The sequence below is a fragment of the Diabrotica undecimpunctata genome, chromosome 3 (genome assembly GCF_040954645.1).
Source record: "Diabrotica undecimpunctata isolate CICGRU chromosome 3, icDiaUnde3, whole genome shotgun sequence".
Taxonomy (NCBI): Eukaryota; Metazoa; Arthropoda; class Insecta; order Coleoptera; family Chrysomelidae; genus Diabrotica; species Diabrotica undecimpunctata.
In genome coordinates this window covers 92,274,301-92,294,572 of record NC_092805.1, presented here as the reverse complement: position 1 = coordinate 92,294,572, position 20,272 = coordinate 92,274,301, and the positions used below count along the sequence as shown (strand labels likewise).

Genomic DNA, 20,272 nt, shown 5'->3' with positions numbered 1-20,272 from the left:
ATAGTGCATGCATGTAATCTAGTAACCCCTAAAATGCTCTAAAATGTTTTTCGTAATATCGAACAGCGACTTATAATTGTATGGACGTTGGTAGATATCATTTTGAAAATTTAAGTAAACAGTTCGGAATTATGAATTTTTTAATTTAAAATTTAGTTCATTTTATTTACATTACATTTAATAGTTTCCTATTAATGTTGCAAATTTCGGCCTTTTGACATGGCCGGAAATTGACACTAGCAAAACATACGCGTTACGTTTAGTTTTAAAGAGGTTTGGCGCTTTCAATAAACTGATATTTTTCACTAGAATAGAGTTAATATCGAAAAAAATGCGGATGTCTGAATTCTCCAGCGAAATACATATCTTCTAACAATCAATTATTACAGTAAAAATTAAAAAATAGACTTACCAATAACTCGTCCTTTTCTTTATCAATCTTATTTAGTTGACTCTTCATAACTTCCACATCTCCTTGTAGACGAGCGATATCCCTTTCATAACCGGACGTTTCCCGATGGCTAAGATTCATCTTGGAATGTAAACTCTGCAATTCTGTTTCGGCTCGGAGAAGCTGGGATTGCGTATCAGACAACGCTCGGTTCGATTGATCATGAAGTATTCTGAAAATTAAAATGAAGTCGTAAGTATAAAATATAACAATTTTATAACTTTCATTTTTCTTTTTTTTTTTAATACAAAAAAGAGCGGAACGTCTAATAAACTATTACAATAATTGTATATCCTAAGAGATTTTGCGAAATCGCTAGAAACAATAACTGAGGTATAAAGATCTTCTTGGTCTGGAGCAGCCCGAAAAATCTACACAGATATTGTGTAGAACCAGGTTGACTAGAAATCTCCCATTCGACTTCGCTTCTAGTGCAGCGCCTAGTCTGCATACAGGTGTCGATAGTCAATCTTTTCTTGACCGACCACCTTTAGTAGCAGCGCAAAATATTTTCATTCAGTGACACAGTCTATTTAATGCGCTGTATCGGTCGTCCCGCTTGGGTCAGCGCCGGTTGATGTTCCGCGCAGCACCTTCAGTAAGTGAAGCTCTTGGTTTTATTATTACCAGTGTAGCATTTTTCCCCATCCTTTATTAGGTTTTCATTCGCGTCTGACAAATATTCGAAAGAGAAACATACTCTAAATGTTTATTTATAATGTTCTGAGGCTATTTTCTTATGGCATCTTCAAGTAATTACTATTTTAATAAAAATAAGCCAAAATTAAAGTTTAAAATAATTTTATTGACGTTTCAATTTCCAGTTCAGAAATCGTTCTCAAAATACAAACATAAATAAATTAAACAAATTTTGTTTTTTGTTACTTGGAGAAAAATTCTTCTAATAATTTAATTTTATATGACACATTTATATTAATAAATCAGACATATATTATACATTTTAAAGTAGACGACTTTAAAATAATATTGCCAATATTGCTGAGTTGCGTTCCTGGCATGACTTTATTGTAAGATAGTTCAGAGGTAAGATCCGTCAGAAAAATCATAGCATGTGATTCGTCTTTAGTAACATTCTCTTGTTAATGATTCCATAGTAAATCATGAGGAAAAAAACCTCATTATACTAGCCCGACATGGTAAGTATTTGGTCTTACATTTAGTTTACTTTCAATAAATACCAAATTCTGATTTTCTATGATGATGTATCCTTGATATGTTACTGACTTACTAATAGTGGTATTTTCCTTCTATTCACTTGCTCTTTTAATATGGGTAACCAGATCCTACTGCATTCTGCCGAGAAATTTGCGACACAATTGGTCACATTTAGCATAATTAGAGCCGCTTCTTTGATTTTATCTTTTTATCATCTGTTTCTTCTAGGACTATACTTGAATCGTTCCATTGAATCCTATGTCCATTGCCTGCTTATATATTTAAGACCTATCAAAATCCATATTTTTAATATAAGATTGATGTTCACTTATTCTAACATTTAATGACCTTGATGTTTCACCTAAATAAAACTGATCGTTCTGATGATTTGTTCTTTTTTGTTCATTGTTTAGTTTAGTTATTTATATATATATATATATATATATATATATATATATATATATATATATATAGTGATGAGTGTCTTACCACTCGGCAAAATGGCGGAAAGGATAGAAGATATATTAAGTTGTGAGATAGTAGATAGATAGTAGATAGTACGAGCTAAACTAGTTTTAGACGTGGCTATTTGACGTCAATCATAATTATACGGATGACCTCGAAAATATTTTATTTTAATAATTTCTGATGTTAGAATAAATGATTGAATAAATTAAGATATATTATAGTAAAAAACATTAATTAGTAGCGATTTTAAATTATAGTTCTTCAAGTTAGTTAATAATAAAAATAACTCAACTGAAATATTTGACTAAACTAAAGGTAGGTATGTTCTGTCCAAAAACAATTATTGTATGTGGAATTGGTGTAATAGTTAGAGACGTGGTCTATTGACAAGAAGGTTGGGGTTCAATTCACACCAAGGATAAAATTTTTGTTTTATTCAATCAAAAAATAATAAAAAATATGATACATATTAGGTAACAAGTTTTCTAAAAACTCATTAATTACAATTATTTATTCTTATTCCAATGTTATAAAATAGAAATACAAAATAATTCAAATTCAATTCCAGTTTTACAGTCTTCAGTTGTGAATGCAAAATAATCCGGTGAAGACTGTTTAATGTCAAATCCATCACTAAATTCTCAGTGATAATATCAATTCCTCTGTACAGGTAATGATTTTCAAAACAATTGATAACATTGGAATGGATGCGCGATAACAGCTGCCTGCTTTACAGCTAACCAAATCATCAAGCCTTCAGCCATCAAATAACATATCGAGAAGTGTTTTTGCACGGTAAACATAAACTTTTTATTGAAAAAACAATTCGTAAAAATGGTTTTAACGGTCGAGGAAAAAGTGCAAATTGTTGTCTGGCATGTGAATGGATTATCAGACAACATGATTAGACAACAATTTGTAAATATGTTTCCAAATAGGCCGGCTCCAGCACGATCAACAATTCAGTCTATTATCCGTAATTTTTTTTACTTATGGATCAGTGTTCGCTCCAAGAGGAGTTCGTAGACGAAAGGAGGTAAATCCAGATATGGAACTAAGGAACACTTTGATTTGTGCAAGTATTGAGCAAAATCCTACCCAATCAACATCTCGTCTCGGAGAACAATATGGAATTCCCTTTATTCTCCAGCTCCAAGATGGAACTCCCTATAAACTTCATAAATCCAACGAACAATTCCCTGTGGATTAATATAGACGTTTAGAATTTTGTCAAACTGCAATGTAAATGTCACATCAAGATGAACATATTTTAGAGAACGTTTTGTTCACCGATGAATGTACGTTTTCATTGCATGGCCGTCACAATTCAATGAATGCTCGGTATTGATCTCGAGGAAATCCTCGTCAGATTTATGTCGCTCGTACCCAGCGTCCTCGAAAAGTAAATGTTTGGGAGGCATAATAGGGAATCATGTCATTGGTCCATTTTTTATAGACGGTATGTTGACTGGGCGGAAATACTTGGAACTTCTGCAAAATCAAATTGTCCCAGCCCTTCGTAATTTACCAATACCTTTCGATTTCATATGGTTTCAACACGATGGTTGTCCTGCACATAATTCTCGCATCGTCAGTAAATATCTCAGTGCGACTTTTCCTAATCGATTGATTAGTGGTCACGGAGATATTTTTTGGCCTGCAAGATCACCTGATCGTGCACCTTGTGATTTTTTTATGTGGGGATATATCAAGTCCAAACTATATGGAATTGAAGACGATAGGCCTAATTCTCTCCAAGAATTAAGAGAAAAGATCTTTGATTCAATGAGAGGTATTAGTCCAGAAACATTAACTAATGTTAGACGAAACTTTTATAATACATTGGGTTATTGTTCTGCTGCTAATAGAGGCTTATTCGAACATTTTTTGTAAATACATTTCATTAGAATAAAATACGTTTATTTAGAATATTTTTATAGAATTTCTACCTATTTAAACATTTTTTGTAAGTACATTTATTTAGAACGTTCTTTTATGTTTAAAGAATTTTTACTTTATTTTCGAAAGTACATTGTTTTTTCAATAAGATTTTCATGTTTTACTATAAACACTTCTAATAAAGTAACTCAAAACGATATAATATCTGCATAATTTCAAATTTTAATTTTTAAAAAAGTAAAACCTCCATGTTGGATTCGAACCCTGAGCGCCTGGATGAGAACATCGTGCCTTGAACTCTGATCCACCAGACTTTCATAATTATGTAGTGACAGTTTGGGTTATTGTTCTGCTGCTGTTCAAATCATAGTAGAAATTATTCTTGGTTAATAATTTAAAACTTTAGATTAAATAATCACTATTAATTAAATTATTTTATTCACATTTTTGCTTTATTGAGGTCAATCAGTTTTTACTTTATGCGAAATTAAAAAATGGAAATACGTCACACATACGACGTTACACATAATAATTATGACCGAGGTGATTTAGCTCGAAGCTAACGTCTAAAGGTCTGAAACTATCGATAGTGGTAATGTAATGTAATGTAATGTAAATTATAGGTTTCTATCGATTATTTCTCACCTCTACGAGTTTCATCTCTTTTTATTTTACAAGGTAACTGTGTTTTCTATCTCTTACGTTAAAAAGCCGGGAGGTAAGACACTCATCACTGTATATATATATATATATATATATATATATATATATATATATATATATGTTTCCACTACTCGATGTCTAGTATCCACTGAAAGAGTTGTATTAGTCAAAGGTGTTTCATTTTAAGGAATGCAGATCTTGTATTGTTATCAATACCATGCAGATAAAATTTTTTTATCTGCATGGTATTGATAACAATAACCGATTTTCTTAAAAGTGAATTTATAATGTGTTATAACTTTCAAAAGTAAAGTTGATTCACATTTGTGGGATTTTAATACAAAGTGGAGTCGGCGAATGATAGACAATGGTCTTTGGTTTTTTATGTTAAATTTTGATGGGGGAACTGGTTTTGATCCTGGTCGTGACTTTATACCAGAATAATCATCTAGTTCAAGCGAGTGATTACTATAGGAACAATGAAGTATTAAGCAAATTACTTAAAGCGGCTCTTGGTAATTGAACTAAAGTTGACCGGATGGTCTCAGTTACGGAATTTTTTAATCCATTATAAAAACATTTACGACAATTCTGTAGCTATTTTGAGGTTCTTCTAAGCACGGCTAAATATTATATTGCTCAGGCTATATCACCAGTAAATATTAAAGAAAATTGTTCTTAGTTAAATCTCCTCCAAATATTTGAAATTTAGGTAAACTTGTTGTCAAAAGAGATATTGTAGATATCTCTAACTCCAATATTTAATCGTTTCTCACAGAATAAAATAACAGTCCCCTCTGTATAAAAGGTACTTCGAGATTATTTCATATTGCCACATAAAAATAGCTTGAGCACATTTTATCTGAAATATTCATTTCAGATAAAATGTGCTCAATTGAGAGGATGATTTTACGCCATCTTATCTTTTCTTTGAGTAATAAGGAAAACTCAAGGATGCTATATGTAAGAGGATTTATAAACAAATAAAAAAATATATAGAAACAATAGAACAAATCTTTTTATATATATATATATATATATATATATATATATATATATATATATATATATATATATATATAAAAGGATATAAAAAAATATCTGTCTTATATGACCATATCAGGCGCCAGTAACCGGAAACCGCCTCGTTAGCTGGTAGCTAGACCACGACTCCTGATTCCTGATTCTCTCGCAACGAGGTTTTTTGGTCGGTAAGAATTCCCCTCCCGGCTTTACTTAGAGGTATCTGGCAGGTGCATCAGCCAATGTAAACAATAATTAAGGTATGTTTATTCAACTCGGCAATTCTTAAAGTGTCAAATAAGAACTTATGAGATTTACATAAAAAACCTTTAAACTTTTATTTCTATCTATTTCTATCTATCTATTGAGTTATGTATTCAGTGTTGTAATTTCTGACATCTTTTCGAATGGATTTTGTGATATCTTTGTTTAACTGTCTAAGTGTTATAAAATTATCTGTGTATTTGTCTTTCAATTCTCTTCTTTTGTTTATAAGATCTTTAGTAGCTTGAGTGAGTTTATCCATCTTGTTTTTTCCTTTTTCCTTATATTTTCTATGAGCGTTTCGAATCGCACTATTTATTCGCATGTTTGTCACCTCTATATCTAATGCATTTTCATTTAGATGTTCTACTTCTTTCAGTTCTGAAGTTATGAGATTCTGATAAGCTACTCTATCTTCTATCGATTTCCATTTATTAGAATGCCTCACTGTTATCATTGCTGTCCTCTCTCGTCTAATGTTGATCATTATTTTTGTTCTAACCAACCGATGGTCACTCCCAACAGTGATTTTATTAATTACTGTAACATCTTGGACAATATTTTTTCTGTTTGTGATGATGAAATCAATTTCGTTTTTTGTTATGCCATCTGGACTAGCCCAGGTCCACTTACGTTGTTGGTTCTTTTTAAAAAATGTGTTCATCACATAGAGCCGATGATGCAACAAAAAATGTAGTAGCACACCTCCTCTATCATTTCGCTCACCGTATCCAAATGAGCCCATAGCCACTTCTGCGTTATCTTCTTTAAATCCAAGTTTATGCGTTAAAATCGCCCACTAAGATTAGGTGGTGGGTTTTATCTTTTTCTATAGCTCTATTTATATCTTCATAAAAGTTTTCGATTTCTTCATCGCTATAGCTCGTCGTGAGTGCATATACTTGGATAATTTTAATAGAGCGTCTCTCGTTCAGTTTTAATATGAGGTACAAAACTCTTGAGCTTACACTCTCTATTTTTACAATTTTATCTAGGTCTTTCTTGTGCACGAGAAAGTCTACGCCGCCAACTGCCTTATCGTTTTCTCCAATGGAATATAGCAGATGCCCTGATTTTAAAACTAATTGGTTTTCTCCTTTTCTTCGTATTTCGGAAAGTCCCAATACATCCCATTTTATGCAGTTAAGTTCTTCCTGTAATTCAATGAGCTTATCTTCAGTTGCAAGCGTTCTTACGTTATGCAAGTGGCAATATGCAATGTTCGTTGTCCATGGTAGCCGTGTCTATCCCGGTGATTCTTTGCACCCTCTGCCCTTGGTCCAATCTGGTGGCTACCGTCACCAGGGACCGTTGGGCCGCCGGGGACTAAGGGCCTTTTTCTAGTTTGTGTCATGTCATTTACGGGAAAAATTTGCCATTTCACTACCACGCTGGCCATTGCGGGTTGATAGCGGGATATATCGGGATGTGGTAAGGATTGGAAAATCGGTAGGAAGATAGGTTGGGGACCTGGCCTCTCCTAAAGGCTTGGACATAGGAGAAAGTCAGTAGCTAGCGTACGGCCGTTACGCCACTCCCTGTAGTAGCCTGTCCTCTACCGGGATCGTAGAGGAGTGCTACCCGCTACCTGCGAGTAAAGAAACTAATGCCTATCGTAAAAGGAATAACTTTTTACGGTTTTTTTTAAGAACGAGGATACTCCTTTAAGAGTTTAAACTGATTCGGGACGAATTCACATTACACCAGAGTCTGAACAACTACTTTAGAATGATAGTAATTTTCGAGCACCGTTGCGATACGCAGCCGAATCTGGTGATAAAGATCTTTCTGAACATTTGATTACTTCTTAGAAGAATGCCCTTTACACGAGCCTACAAATCCAAAATACAATAATTGACACTTTTGGTGAAATTATTCAACAAAAGATCATCGGTGAAGTAAAAAATGCTAAATTTTTTTCGATTCTCGCTGAAGAGACGACTGACATTGCGCGTATGTAGGAAGTCTCGCTGCGCTTGCGATATGTTGATTTAAAAGATGTTACATAACATAAAGTTAAAAAGATGTTCTTAGAGTATATTTTAACTGTAGCCGTGACAGGATCCAGTCTTGCAAATCTCATAGTTAGAACTATAAAAAAGCATGGTCTTACGTGAAGGTTATGATGGGGCTGCAGCTATGAGTGGGTATTTGCATTATGTCCAAGCGTACATTCGTCAAGAATGTCCTCTTACTCTTTATGTTGGTTCATATTCCTAATTTAAACTTTCGGCTTAACATACTGCTGTTCTGAAAGAAAAATTCGGGATCTGTTACCGGCTGATCATAAAAAAAGCCTGCTTGCGATGGGCGGAACACAGTGGGTTCACAAGCATGAAACCGTTATAAGTTTCAAGGAAATTTATTCAGTGACTGTGCATGTTCTTGAAGAACTCCAATCTATCCACAATAAAAAAACACCGCAATACGCCGTCTAAATGCTTAACAAACTTCGATCATCGAATTTTGTTATGTATCTAGTGATTCTTCAAAAAGTCATAGGCTATACATTGTCGCTATCAAAGCTTCTTCTTCTTCTTGTGCCACTCCTATCGGAGATTGGAAATCATCAAGGCTATCCTGACCTTGTTTACAGCTGACTCAAAGAGTTCATTAGTGGTACAGCCAAACCACTCTCTCAAATTACGCAACCATGACATTCTTCTACGGCCTGGATTCCGTTTTCCTTCTATTTTTCCTTGCATTATATTTTGAAGTAATGCGTATTTATGTCCTCTGATCAGGTGACAAAATATTCGAATCTATCAAAGCAATTACATGCAATTAACACAGACCTCATACCAGCCACGTTGATGATGCTATTAATGTTTTGAATTGAAGAGACATTTTGTATGTATTTGGCTGTACTGTCCGAAAAAAAAAACATCTTCGTCAAAGCAAAACTTAAAGTGTGGAAAGCGGCTATGACTCTCACCTCCCTTACTCCAAAATCAGCTTTTGATTAATATAGATGTGACCAAAAACTGTATTAAAATATTTACACATTGTTGAAAATATTGGCTACCATACCTAACCTAACCTAACCATACCTGTTTTCACTGCTACTTCAGAAAGGACTTGTTCGAGCATAAGAAGACTTAAAAACTAAGTACTTGTGTAACACAACAAGTGAAAGCAAACTGAACAGCTAGACTCCCATGAAGATTCACTGGAGAATAGAAATTGATGGTAATTAATGGTAATTAAATAGTGGATATGTTTAAAAAGAAAAACCGCAATACCTTCCAGAAGTTTTTTTTGTGCCAATTTTTTACATCTTTAGTATTTTTCGTATGAATATATGGGATATTTTATGTACTCTTAGTTGTTTTATTTTCTTAACCCCCCCCCCCCTTAACAGAAGCTAAGATAAAGGCACTCTGCCGAAACAGCTGTAATAATAATAAATTATAATAAATTTTGTGGACATGTTGAAAACAAAAGTTGTCAGCGTTTTGTTGTTAAATAATTAACTCCAGATCACAACCTATAAGTCTGTGTATAAACAATATATGATTACGAAACATCAGCCGTAAGTTACAGTACAATGACCGCTACCATCCAGTAAGTTCCACCACGTGGATTCCAACACAGGGCTACCGCTTGAACATTCTGGACTAAATTGCGACATATTGAACAGCAAGATCAGCAATTAATAAATTATAAAAACACCATGTTAAAATCAATATTTTTCAGTCTGATTTAAAATATAGTCTGATTTAAATTATTATTGTTGTTACTAAAATCTTTGTAAGTCGAAATAAAAGTTTTAATTGTGAAGTTCAGTTTTTAAAAAAGTGTTTTTCCCAAGAACATTCATAATTGGCGCAGAGTCAGTACGGAAGTGGAAGAATCTTTACAGATTCTCGTCACTTTTAAGGTTTGTCCACTGTTCCAAGAACCAGCCCCAGGGAAACCGTCTGCAGAGTTCACCCGAGGGAATTAGAGAATTAGAATTTAGAAGAAGCCTTCAGGAGCAAAGGAATGCACATCGGCATCGTCTTTATCCTGTAAGCGATTTTATTATTACTTAGAATTAAGAAGATTAGATTTTGAAAGAATTTTTAATAAATCAGACTCCTCTGAGTCCTTAGATTGAATCAGAGCTAAATTAGAAGATAAATAAAACAAAGATTTGAATAGATTAACAAAGATTAAAGTAATTTAAAAATATCTCCTCAAAGTCCTTAGATTGACTTTAGAGTCAGATTTAGACAAAATTGAATAGCTTAATAAATACTATATATTAATAAACATAGAGATTAATAGATAGAAAATAAAGTAGATTAAGATTTATATATTGATTATTGAAAATTACTAAACCAATTTGACTATTGACTATATATTATATTGAAAATTTTTAAAATATGGCAGTTCCACAATTTAACGTTAAAAATTTATGCATTCTTCCAAATTTTGACGGAAATCCAAATGAATTAATTACAATACTTCTACACCATTATTATGACAGACTTAATGCAGCTAATATACAAAACAAATTTTTGCTTCATGGTATTATCAGTAAATTAACAGGTAGAGCCAAGGAAGTTATATCTGTATATGGATGCGAAAGTTGGGACGAAATAAAAAACGCATTAATTCAAAATTTTGGAGACCAGAGAGACGAAAATTCGCTTACAAGGGATCTAGTAAATTTAAGACAAGGCTCAACAGAATCTATTATGCATTTTTATGAAAAAATCATGGGACTTTTAAGCTGTATTAATAATTACCTAGAATTACATACGATAAATGCCGATATTAAAAGGAGCAAACAAGAATTTTTCCGTCAACAAGCTCTTACAACATTCTTAGCAGGCCTAAGAGAACCAATGGGCTCTGTTATCAGAGCAATGAGACCAGGAAGTTTAGCCACGGCAATACAGTACGTACAGGAAGAAAATAATGTTCGATATCTTCAAAAAAATCAAATAAGTCAACCTTCAACATCAGGAAGAAGCGAAAATTATCAAGAACGCCGACCTCAGAGACAGCAGATGCCTGTACAGATCCAGAAACCATTGTACCAACAGACAAATTTTGCACCTCCACGATGGCAGCAACCAATGAGACAATTCTATCCGCAGAATCAGTTTCAGCAACCACATCGGCAACAAAACTTCGATCAATTTAGACAAAATTCAAACCCTCCAGCATTCAAGACCCAGAACCAGTCAAATGTATGGGCACCCAAACCCGGACAGCCAAAACAGTCTAGACCAACACCTATGAGTGGAATATCAGAAACCACAACCAGAGGCCGTCAAAATTTTACACCAAATTACCGAACACAGCCAAAATTCACCGTAGAAGAACTTTACAATATACAATGCCACGGAGATGAGCAAGAAGAGAATGCCAACTACAACGATTACTACGAACCTGAATACGACAATTTTCTACAAGATACATACGAAAATCAACCAACCGAATACGAAGAAAACGTAAATTTTCGAGAGGACCCACCAGAAGCAATCGGAACGTAATTGAACTTTATTCATTTCCCGACAAGAAGGAGCTACCCTACATCGAAATTTCTAAGCCTTCTTTACGACTTTTAATCGATACAGGATCTACAAAGTCATTTCTTAATCCAGAAATAGCTTCTTTATATTTTCCAAGTTACATAAAACACGAACCCTTTGTCGTCACATCAATTTTTCAAAACTATTCCCAAAAAAATTGTGCCGAAATTCCTTCATTTTCAGAATTTAATTCTGACAGCAAAATGAAATTCTACCTCTTTAAGTTTCACAAAACTTTCGATGGTCTTATTGGCCTCGACAATCTAAAACTCTTCGAAGCCCAATTAAACTTCCCTAAATCGCTCCTAGTTACAAAAGATTCTACAATCCCCATTAAATATTACGAAACAAATAAAACACAATTTTATTCCATTCATTTGGAAGCAAATTCTATTAGCCAAGTGAAAATTCCTGTCAAAGAAGAAAAAGGAACCATCATTATTCCTACCCAAAAAGTACAAGGCGTCGTAGTACGAGAAGCCCTTACTAACGCCGAGAACCACCTCGCCTGGACTGAAATTGCCAACTTCACGTCAGAACCCATTCATCTTTCTCTTATGGAACCACTAGAAAGCAATAAAATAGACATTCAAGATTTCCATATATATTCCATGGAAACAACCTCCGGACCAGACTACAGACAAGATATCGACGACTTAATTAAAACCGAACATCTTAACGAAGAAGAAGAGGAACAGGTTCGCCACCTATGCCGAAAATTCTCCGATATATTTCACCAACCAGACACTCCTCTCAGCTTTACTAACGAAGTTAAACACCACATCAGAACCAAGGATGAAGAGCCTGTATATACGAAATCATACCGGTATCCGTATGTGCACAAGGAAGAAGTAAAGAAACAAATCTCTTCAATGTTAGAGCAAGGGATCATTCGACCAAGTCAATCGCCATGGTCCTCGCCTATCTGGGTCGTGGCAAAGAAACCAGATTCATCCGGTAAAATAAAGTGGAGGATAGTGGTAGATTATAGAAAGGTCAACGAGAAGACAATTGACGACAGATACAGAATTCCTCACATTAGCGATATTTTGGACAAATTGGGAAGATGTCAATATTTTACGACCCTCGACTTAGCAAGCGGATTTCACCAAATCGAGATGGCTGAAGAAGATATTCCCAAAACAGCATTTAATGTGGAAAATGGACACTATGAATATTTAAGAATGCCATTTGGACTTAAGAACGCTCCGTCCACGTTCCAACGTATGATGGACAACGTATTGAAGGGACTTCAAGGAGAAATATGCCTCGTCTATATGGACGACGTAATAGTATATTCAACATCACTACAGGAACACATAGTAAATCTCACAAAAGTATTTCAACGATTAAGAGAAGCCCGACTAAAAATCCAAGTTGACAAATGCGAATTCTTAAAGAAGCAAGTTAATTTTCTAGGACACGTAGTCACACAAGAAGGCATAAAACCGAATCCAGCGAAAATTGAAGCAATAGAAAAATACCCAATACCGAAAACAGCAAAAGAAATAAGAGGATTTCTTGGACTACTGGGATATTACAGAAAGTTTATTCGAGACTTCGCAAAAATCACGAAACCTCTAACAAGATGCCTGAAAAAAGATGCAAAGATCGAACATACACCCGAATTCGTAGAATGCTTTGAAACGCGCAGGAAATTATTAATGAATGAGCCGTTATTGCAATATCCAGATTTCTCCAAACCGTTTAACCTCACAACAGATGCCAGCAACTTCGCTATCGGTGCAGTACTTTCCCAAGGACCAGTTGGCAGTGATAAACCAATTGCCTTTGCTTCCAGGACACTAAATGAAACCGAAACCAAGTACTCCACAATAGAAAAGGAAATGTTAGCAATGGTGTGGGCAACTAAGTATTTTCGACCTTACCTATTTGGAAGAAAATTTAAAATACTTTCAGACCACCGTCCTTTGCAATATCTATTCTCCCTAAAGGAACCCAACTCCAAACTAGTACGTTGGAGATTAAAATTAGAAGAATTTGACTACGAAGTAATTTACAAAAAAGGCAAAGCTAATACAAATGCGGACGCACTGTCTCGAATCGAAATACACACAAAGGAAACTAAGGACATCGATTCACAAATTAAGGAAGTCTTTGATGATTTAGTAGACATGGAAGACGATGGATGGTCAACGACTAATAATCCAGATGCAGATCGAATAATCGACGAGATTGTAGAAGAAAAAGCAACAGAATTAATTCCAGAAAACATCCCAGAAGATACTGTTGAAAACGAAGATCAAAACATCCCAGAAGGCACTGTCGAAAACGAAGATCAAAACATGGACGAAGACGGAAATGAAACAATACATACAGCAGTAGAAAACCCAATTCTTGGTATACCTATTTCGGAAAAACCACTTAACTTCTACAATAACCAAATTATAGTCAAAATCGTCAACTACAATCCACGACCTCCAGCAATTATACAAACCTTTCCGAATAAAAGACGTTATCATATCCAGCTGTCGAAAGATCAGTTAAAAGCTGATACCATAAAAATTTTTAAGGAACACCTCAACCCGAAGAAGAAGTATGCAATTTTATTTGAAGCAGAAGAAGAAATTTTCGCAGAAATTTGCGAAATTATCAGGAAAACTTTTAAACACAACGCATATGACTTAGTAAAGTGCAATCTTTTATTGGAAGATGTTAACCTAGAAGAACAACAAAAAGAGATTATAAAAAACTATCATGAAGGAAAAACGAACCATAGAGGAATAGCTGAAACAGAAAGTCAAATAAGGAAACGATATTACTGGCCTAATATGAAGAAGGACATAGAAGATATCATAAATTTTTGCGATATATGTCAAGAAAATAAATACGACAGACTTCCTCCCAAACCAAAATTTATGGTTACACCAACTCCCACTAAACCACTGGAAATAGTTCACATTGATTTATTCCAGGCTGGTGGACAGAAGTTTCTAACCATAATAGACGCATTTTCGAAGTATGGGCAAGCCTACCCAATAAATGGAGGAAATGCAATCAATGTACTCAACGCCCTATTGATTTTTATAACACATCATGGACTCCCAACAATGATAGTAGCCGATAATGGTACGGAATTTAAAAATGGAGTAATACAAGAATTTGTAGACTCTCATAAAATCTCAATCCACTATACAACACCAGAGAATCCGCAATCCAACGGGATGATTGAGAGATTTCATTCTACGTTAATCGAACATTTCGAATCCTAAGGAACACCAAAGCAAAGCTCTCGATTAAAGAACAAATGCTATACGCTATAATTGGGTACAATAATTCCATACATTCAGCAACGAAGTTAAGACCCATCGACATATTAAACGGACATATCAACGCAAAAGATCCCTTTGACGTTGACATACAGAAAGTAATACTGAACAATTATATCCAAAATCATAGAGAGATAACAAAGGAATTATATAAGGAAGTAAACCAACAAATACAAGAGAATAAAAATAAAGTCATTGAAAATAGAAATAAATCGAGACAAGACCCTATTACGTATAAACCAAGCACAAAAATCTATACACGAAAAACAGTTACCAGAAATAAATTACTTCCGCGATATTCCGCAAAACATATAAAAAGAAATAACGAAGTGACTGTAAAAACATCAAAAACTACAGTTCACAAGAAAAACATAAAACATCAACCTAAATCAAAAACTAATTCTAAACCGTCCGCACAGGATCACCCTGACGATGAGAGAAGAAGAGAAGATCAAGGACCTGAAAGACAACCCAGGATTAATTCCTCTCAACCTGGGACAAGCAAAGATTCATACTAGTACACACGATTTTACACGAATAGTACGAATAAAAGAAGAATTTGACAGAATTGAAACCAGTACGACGCAAAGACCACAGCAGTTCAAAATGGACCTAGCCATTACCTTTTTCGTGTATTATATTTATCCTTCATTTTCTTGTCCTATCTTATTAATCTTAACTTATCCGTCCAAACTTATCTCATCAATCTTCCGCCCAGATACAAATTCAAAACCCCAATCCAGAGTTACATAAATTCAAGGACAACCATCCCAGAGCAACCGCTAATGCTTCCCAAAATAAGGACCATAGATATTCAAACAGCGATTAAATTCAAATCATTAAGGATTTGAATCATCAATTCTCTAAGGAAGATGAACATCTAGAGACAATTAATCCGAAATTATGGAACCATAGCCATAACCATTTTTGGATGACTCCTTTATATATCTTTATTACAATAATCTGCCTCTATATATGTTACAGGTATAAAACAAATAACAAAAAAACCTAGCGACGAAACTCCAGAAGAGGCCAACTCAACAGTTCTGTTCGTCCCTCACAAAACTTCTTCAGGGGATGGAGTAGTTACAGTACAATGACCGCTACCATCCAGTAAGTTCCACCACGTGGATTCCAACACAGGGCTACCGCTTGAACATTCTGGACTAAATTGCGACGTATTGAACAGCAAGATCAGCAATTAATAAATTATAAAAACACCATGTTAAAATCAATATTTTTCAGTCTGATTTAAAATATAGTCTGATTTAAATTATTATTGTTGTTACTAAAATCTTTGTAAGTCGAAATAAAAGTTTTAATTGTGAAGTTCAGTTTTTAATAAAGTGTTTTTCCCAAGAACATTCATAATTCGTAATAGACTACACTATTTGAATATTTATATTCTCTGCCAATAAATATATTTCCATTCCACTTTACACAATTTCACATAAGTCAAATATGACAAAACCTTACTCATCTATAAACGAAAATCGTAGGAAGAATATTGGAAAAAGAATAATCATTTACTTACTTCAGCTGTTCATAGTTGGCTTTATGAGTATTAGCTTCGTTTTGTGCTAATTTTAATTTCTCTTTAAGGATCTGACATTCATCTTCAAGATGCGTTATGTTAGACCGGTTAGTATTTTGGCTAATAACTAGATCTCTTCTTTCATTCTCAAGTTTAGTTATATGTTCCTCCATTTCTTGAAAAGCCCTTTTCATTCTTTCTTCGTTGAAAACCGAAGATTCGTTAAGAGCCTAGAATTATAAGAAAAATAGTCATTACTTTGTTTTAATTTGGGTTAGTTTGATAAATTTTAGTCAGTTTGATAAATTTTAGTCAGTTTGGCAAGACTATTTCAATAAATAGACGAAATAATATGTAAACACAATAATACATTCGCTTACTTGTATTCTGCCTTTAAGTGCAGAGTTTTCTTTCTCTAGGTGTTTAACTTCTTCTCGGTGTACATCTAATTCCCTCGCTCTTCTTTTGCAGGCAGTCTAAAAATTACAAAAAATATGTATGCTGCATGTCCATTTGATATATCCGTATCGAGGGTGATGGGACCTTGTAAACAGACCCCACGTGTGTGAAATTATTAAATAATAAGACGACCATTTTTAGTCTCTGTTCTTGTTGTTGTATTTTTACCTGACTTGGAGAAAGAGAAAGGGGGCTGCTGCCTAATGTGCGAGATGTATTTGCCCGTCTATTGTTAGATAAATATTTAATGACTATTTTTGTGAGAATTTCGAACAGAGGCATTCTGCCTAACGAACTGAAATCTATAGATACACAGGCAGATCTCGAAAGAGACCGAAAAATTGCTTTGATCTATCTACATAATCTATCTAAATCTACATAAGAAGAAAATTAAATTAAATGTTAAAGATTTAGTATATGTGGAGAATGGAAACCGTCTAAACAGAAAGAAGTTAGATGAACTAAGGATTGGACCATACAAAATATCAAACAAGATTTCCAATTCAATCTACGAAGTTGACACTAGCCATAGGAACACGAAACCAAACTTATTCCAGTGTTGAAAGAGAATATTCACTAAACAGTTAGGTTGGATATATAATGTACGACTAATAATAAAGTTTTCTTTTTGCTGAGAAACGCAATTGAGTTTTGAAACACAAGTTTCAGTGGTAAGTAAAAATTAAGAATGTGCCGATATTTTGGTTAGATTTTTATTATTTCTGCTGGTATTATATTTGGGATAAATATTTGAATGATATCCACCTACTAATTAACCCAAAACTCCATACCCACAAATACCAGAGAACTCCAATAATTGAAGGTTACGAAGTTTAAAATACAGGAAATATATTTAGCTTATTCTTATTATTTGGTACAAATTTGATATTACCTTCGTACAGTATCTATCTACTTCAATGTCAGTCATTTCTCGACTCTGAGCTTCAAGTCTGGACGACAAAGCATACCTTTCGGTAGTGGCAGTTTTTAAATCATCTTGCAGAGTAGTAATAATCAGTTCCTTTTCTCGTATTTTATCCATTAATTCTTCAACTTGCTAAAAAATACACATTAATAAGAAACAGTATAAAACGTTTATTATTATTTATTTTTTATGAATTACAACGAAAAAGTGTAAAATGATATGGAATTTTATTACGTTTCCGTGAATAGTGTTTTATGCGTTGGATTTCGCTTAAAGTAGTCTAAAACATTTTTACTTGAAATTAAGTGTATCTCGCAAAACGTCTACTGAATTGATATTAGAAGACTTAATTTTTCTCAATCGATTGCTTTGGTTAGCTTTTAGCTATTTAAAACATTAAACTATACCAACTTAATGTTATAATTTTTAAGCAAAGATAGCAAATTCTCAAACTAAAGAATTAAAGACATTTTTGTTCATCCGGTAGGCACAATAGTTGATTAATTACACCATTTCTGAATCAGTATTAAAAACCTTTTACAGTTTCAAAACCTCAGTTATAAATAAATTTCTATACGCAGATGAAGCGAACAAGACCAAATGGTAAGCAAGCAAAGAAACGTGTTAGGTGTTCCGGAAAATCTATAAAACGCATTCAACAATACAAATATTGGACTGCACACTTAATAAAGATTGGGATAGCGCATAACAGAAAAGATCCAGAATAAAACAAACTCCAGCGATATTTATAAAAATGAAAACTGTACTATCTAACCGCGATATTACTCTACCGTTAAGCAGTCGCATTGCCAGATGTTATGGTAGCCCTACCAGCATATGCTGCGAATTAATTAAATCGGCAGAGTCTCATATACAGAAGTATTAAACCTAGTGATGGCTTCTTACCATAGGATACCCAAATATGGAGTTAAAGCCATCCAACACCCACGAGATGTATGTGACAGAGAGACCACATAACCCAGGTTAAAGGTTTACACCTGGTACACAGACGGGCGAAGTTTTAGAGAGGACGCAGTTTTCGAGCAACGGTGGTACCGCAATCATTCACTAGGAGAATACACCCTTGTAGTCCAGGCAGAAATTTATGCAATATTTAATTAGGCAAGACATCATCAGGAATGGTTTTGAACTTAGCGTATTAATATATGTACAGATAGTTAAGCGACTATGGACCCCTTAGGAGATCCAAAGTAGTGTCCTAGCTTTCCACACTAGCCTATTTATTTCTAGGCTGGTGTGGGAATTTCGAAAAGAAATCGACAGACTGGCAGAGCATAACAGTATCACACTAGTCATCGGAAAATAGAGGTCTACAAAAGAACTGATGAATTTGTTAAAAGGGGATCAGCTACAAAATACTCTGATCCAGAGCCGACCTTGAGGGTGTCAAAAAAAAATACTGTCCGCGAGTGGATGATATGAACACAACACAACTAATAACTAATCTGAGCAATACCAAAGGATATATGATGTATTGCCGGCGCTCGGGTTTTCGTTACGGACAGGCAAACAGACAGAATAAGCAAATATATATATATATATATATATATATATATATATATATATATATATATATATATATATATATATATATATATATATATATACTGATACTGTCATGTGATATCTCGTATGTCGCTATACGTTCATTAATAAAGAACATAAGGTAGTGCCCTTTTGCTAGTCACCTTGTTCGTTTTGTCTATCTTAATATATTCGTTATTCCCTCCCCTTTTCATTTAACGCATCATACGCTCCTATCGGAGCAATATCAACTGAGATATGATGTAATGCCGGTGCTGAGGTTTTTGTTACGGATGAGAGACAAACAGACGAAATAAGCAAAATATATACGCCGCTATACGTTCATTAGTAACGAATAAATGGTGTAGTGCCATTTGGGTAGTCGCCTTAAGGCCAATAACATGGGAGATATGATGTAATTCCCGAGCTGGGGTTTTCATTACGGACATACAGACAAAATAAGCTAATTATATTTTATATATTGATTGTGTATACATTCAACATACTTCTTAAGAACAGTAATTCTTTAATAATAAAGTATATTTACTTACATTCTATTTTTGTTGACAATAGGTTAGAAGTAAAACGGTACACTACAAATAAGCTATAGTCTCGTGTTTGCCACTCCTGATGATATTTGATTAATTTATACATAAAACACTTATAATCCTATCACCAAATGATCATATATATTTTTCCATTATTTTAATTATTTCATTTTTATTTAATTTTATATATAAAACACTAACAATTTTATTGCAAAACTTTGTCCTTTGGTCAGCCATTTTTTTAGTAGGTATTGTTTTTTGTTAACAAAGATTTTAGGTTAGGTTAGTGATATAAATAACAATAAGATGCATGTAAACACAGAATTAAGATAAAAAATACCAAAGCAAGTCTAGTTATTAAAAAAAAAAGGAATACGAAAATAAAGGAAAAAGTGCCTCAAACAGCAAATCAATTTTTTTAATCGATTATTACATATAATGATACCTGATGTATAAAAAAGGAACAACGAAGTGATGTCATTATATAGTATGTAAGAGTGAT

At 33.9% G+C, this 20,272-nt stretch overlaps 1 protein-coding gene across 4 annotated transcripts in view; it reads right to left on the bottom strand.

Moving 5' to 3' along the window:
* The window catches only part of Cep135 (Centrosomal protein 135kDa), a 218,125-nt gene that overhangs the window by 158,424 nt on the left and 39,429 nt on the right, over window positions 1–20,272 (bottom strand). For all 4 annotated transcript variants that reach the window (XM_072526296.1, XM_072526299.1, XM_072526297.1 and 1 more), the window contains 4 exons: window positions 17,645–17,809; window positions 16,674–16,769; window positions 16,294–16,523; window positions 413–623 (listed from right to left, as the gene is read on the bottom strand). In XM_072526296.1, the coding sequence (XP_072382397.1) occupies window positions 413–623; window positions 16,294–16,523; window positions 16,674–16,769; window positions 17,645–17,809 (702 nt within the window). The remainder of the gene's footprint in view (window positions 1–412; window positions 624–16,293; window positions 16,524–16,673; window positions 16,770–17,644; window positions 17,810–20,272) is intronic.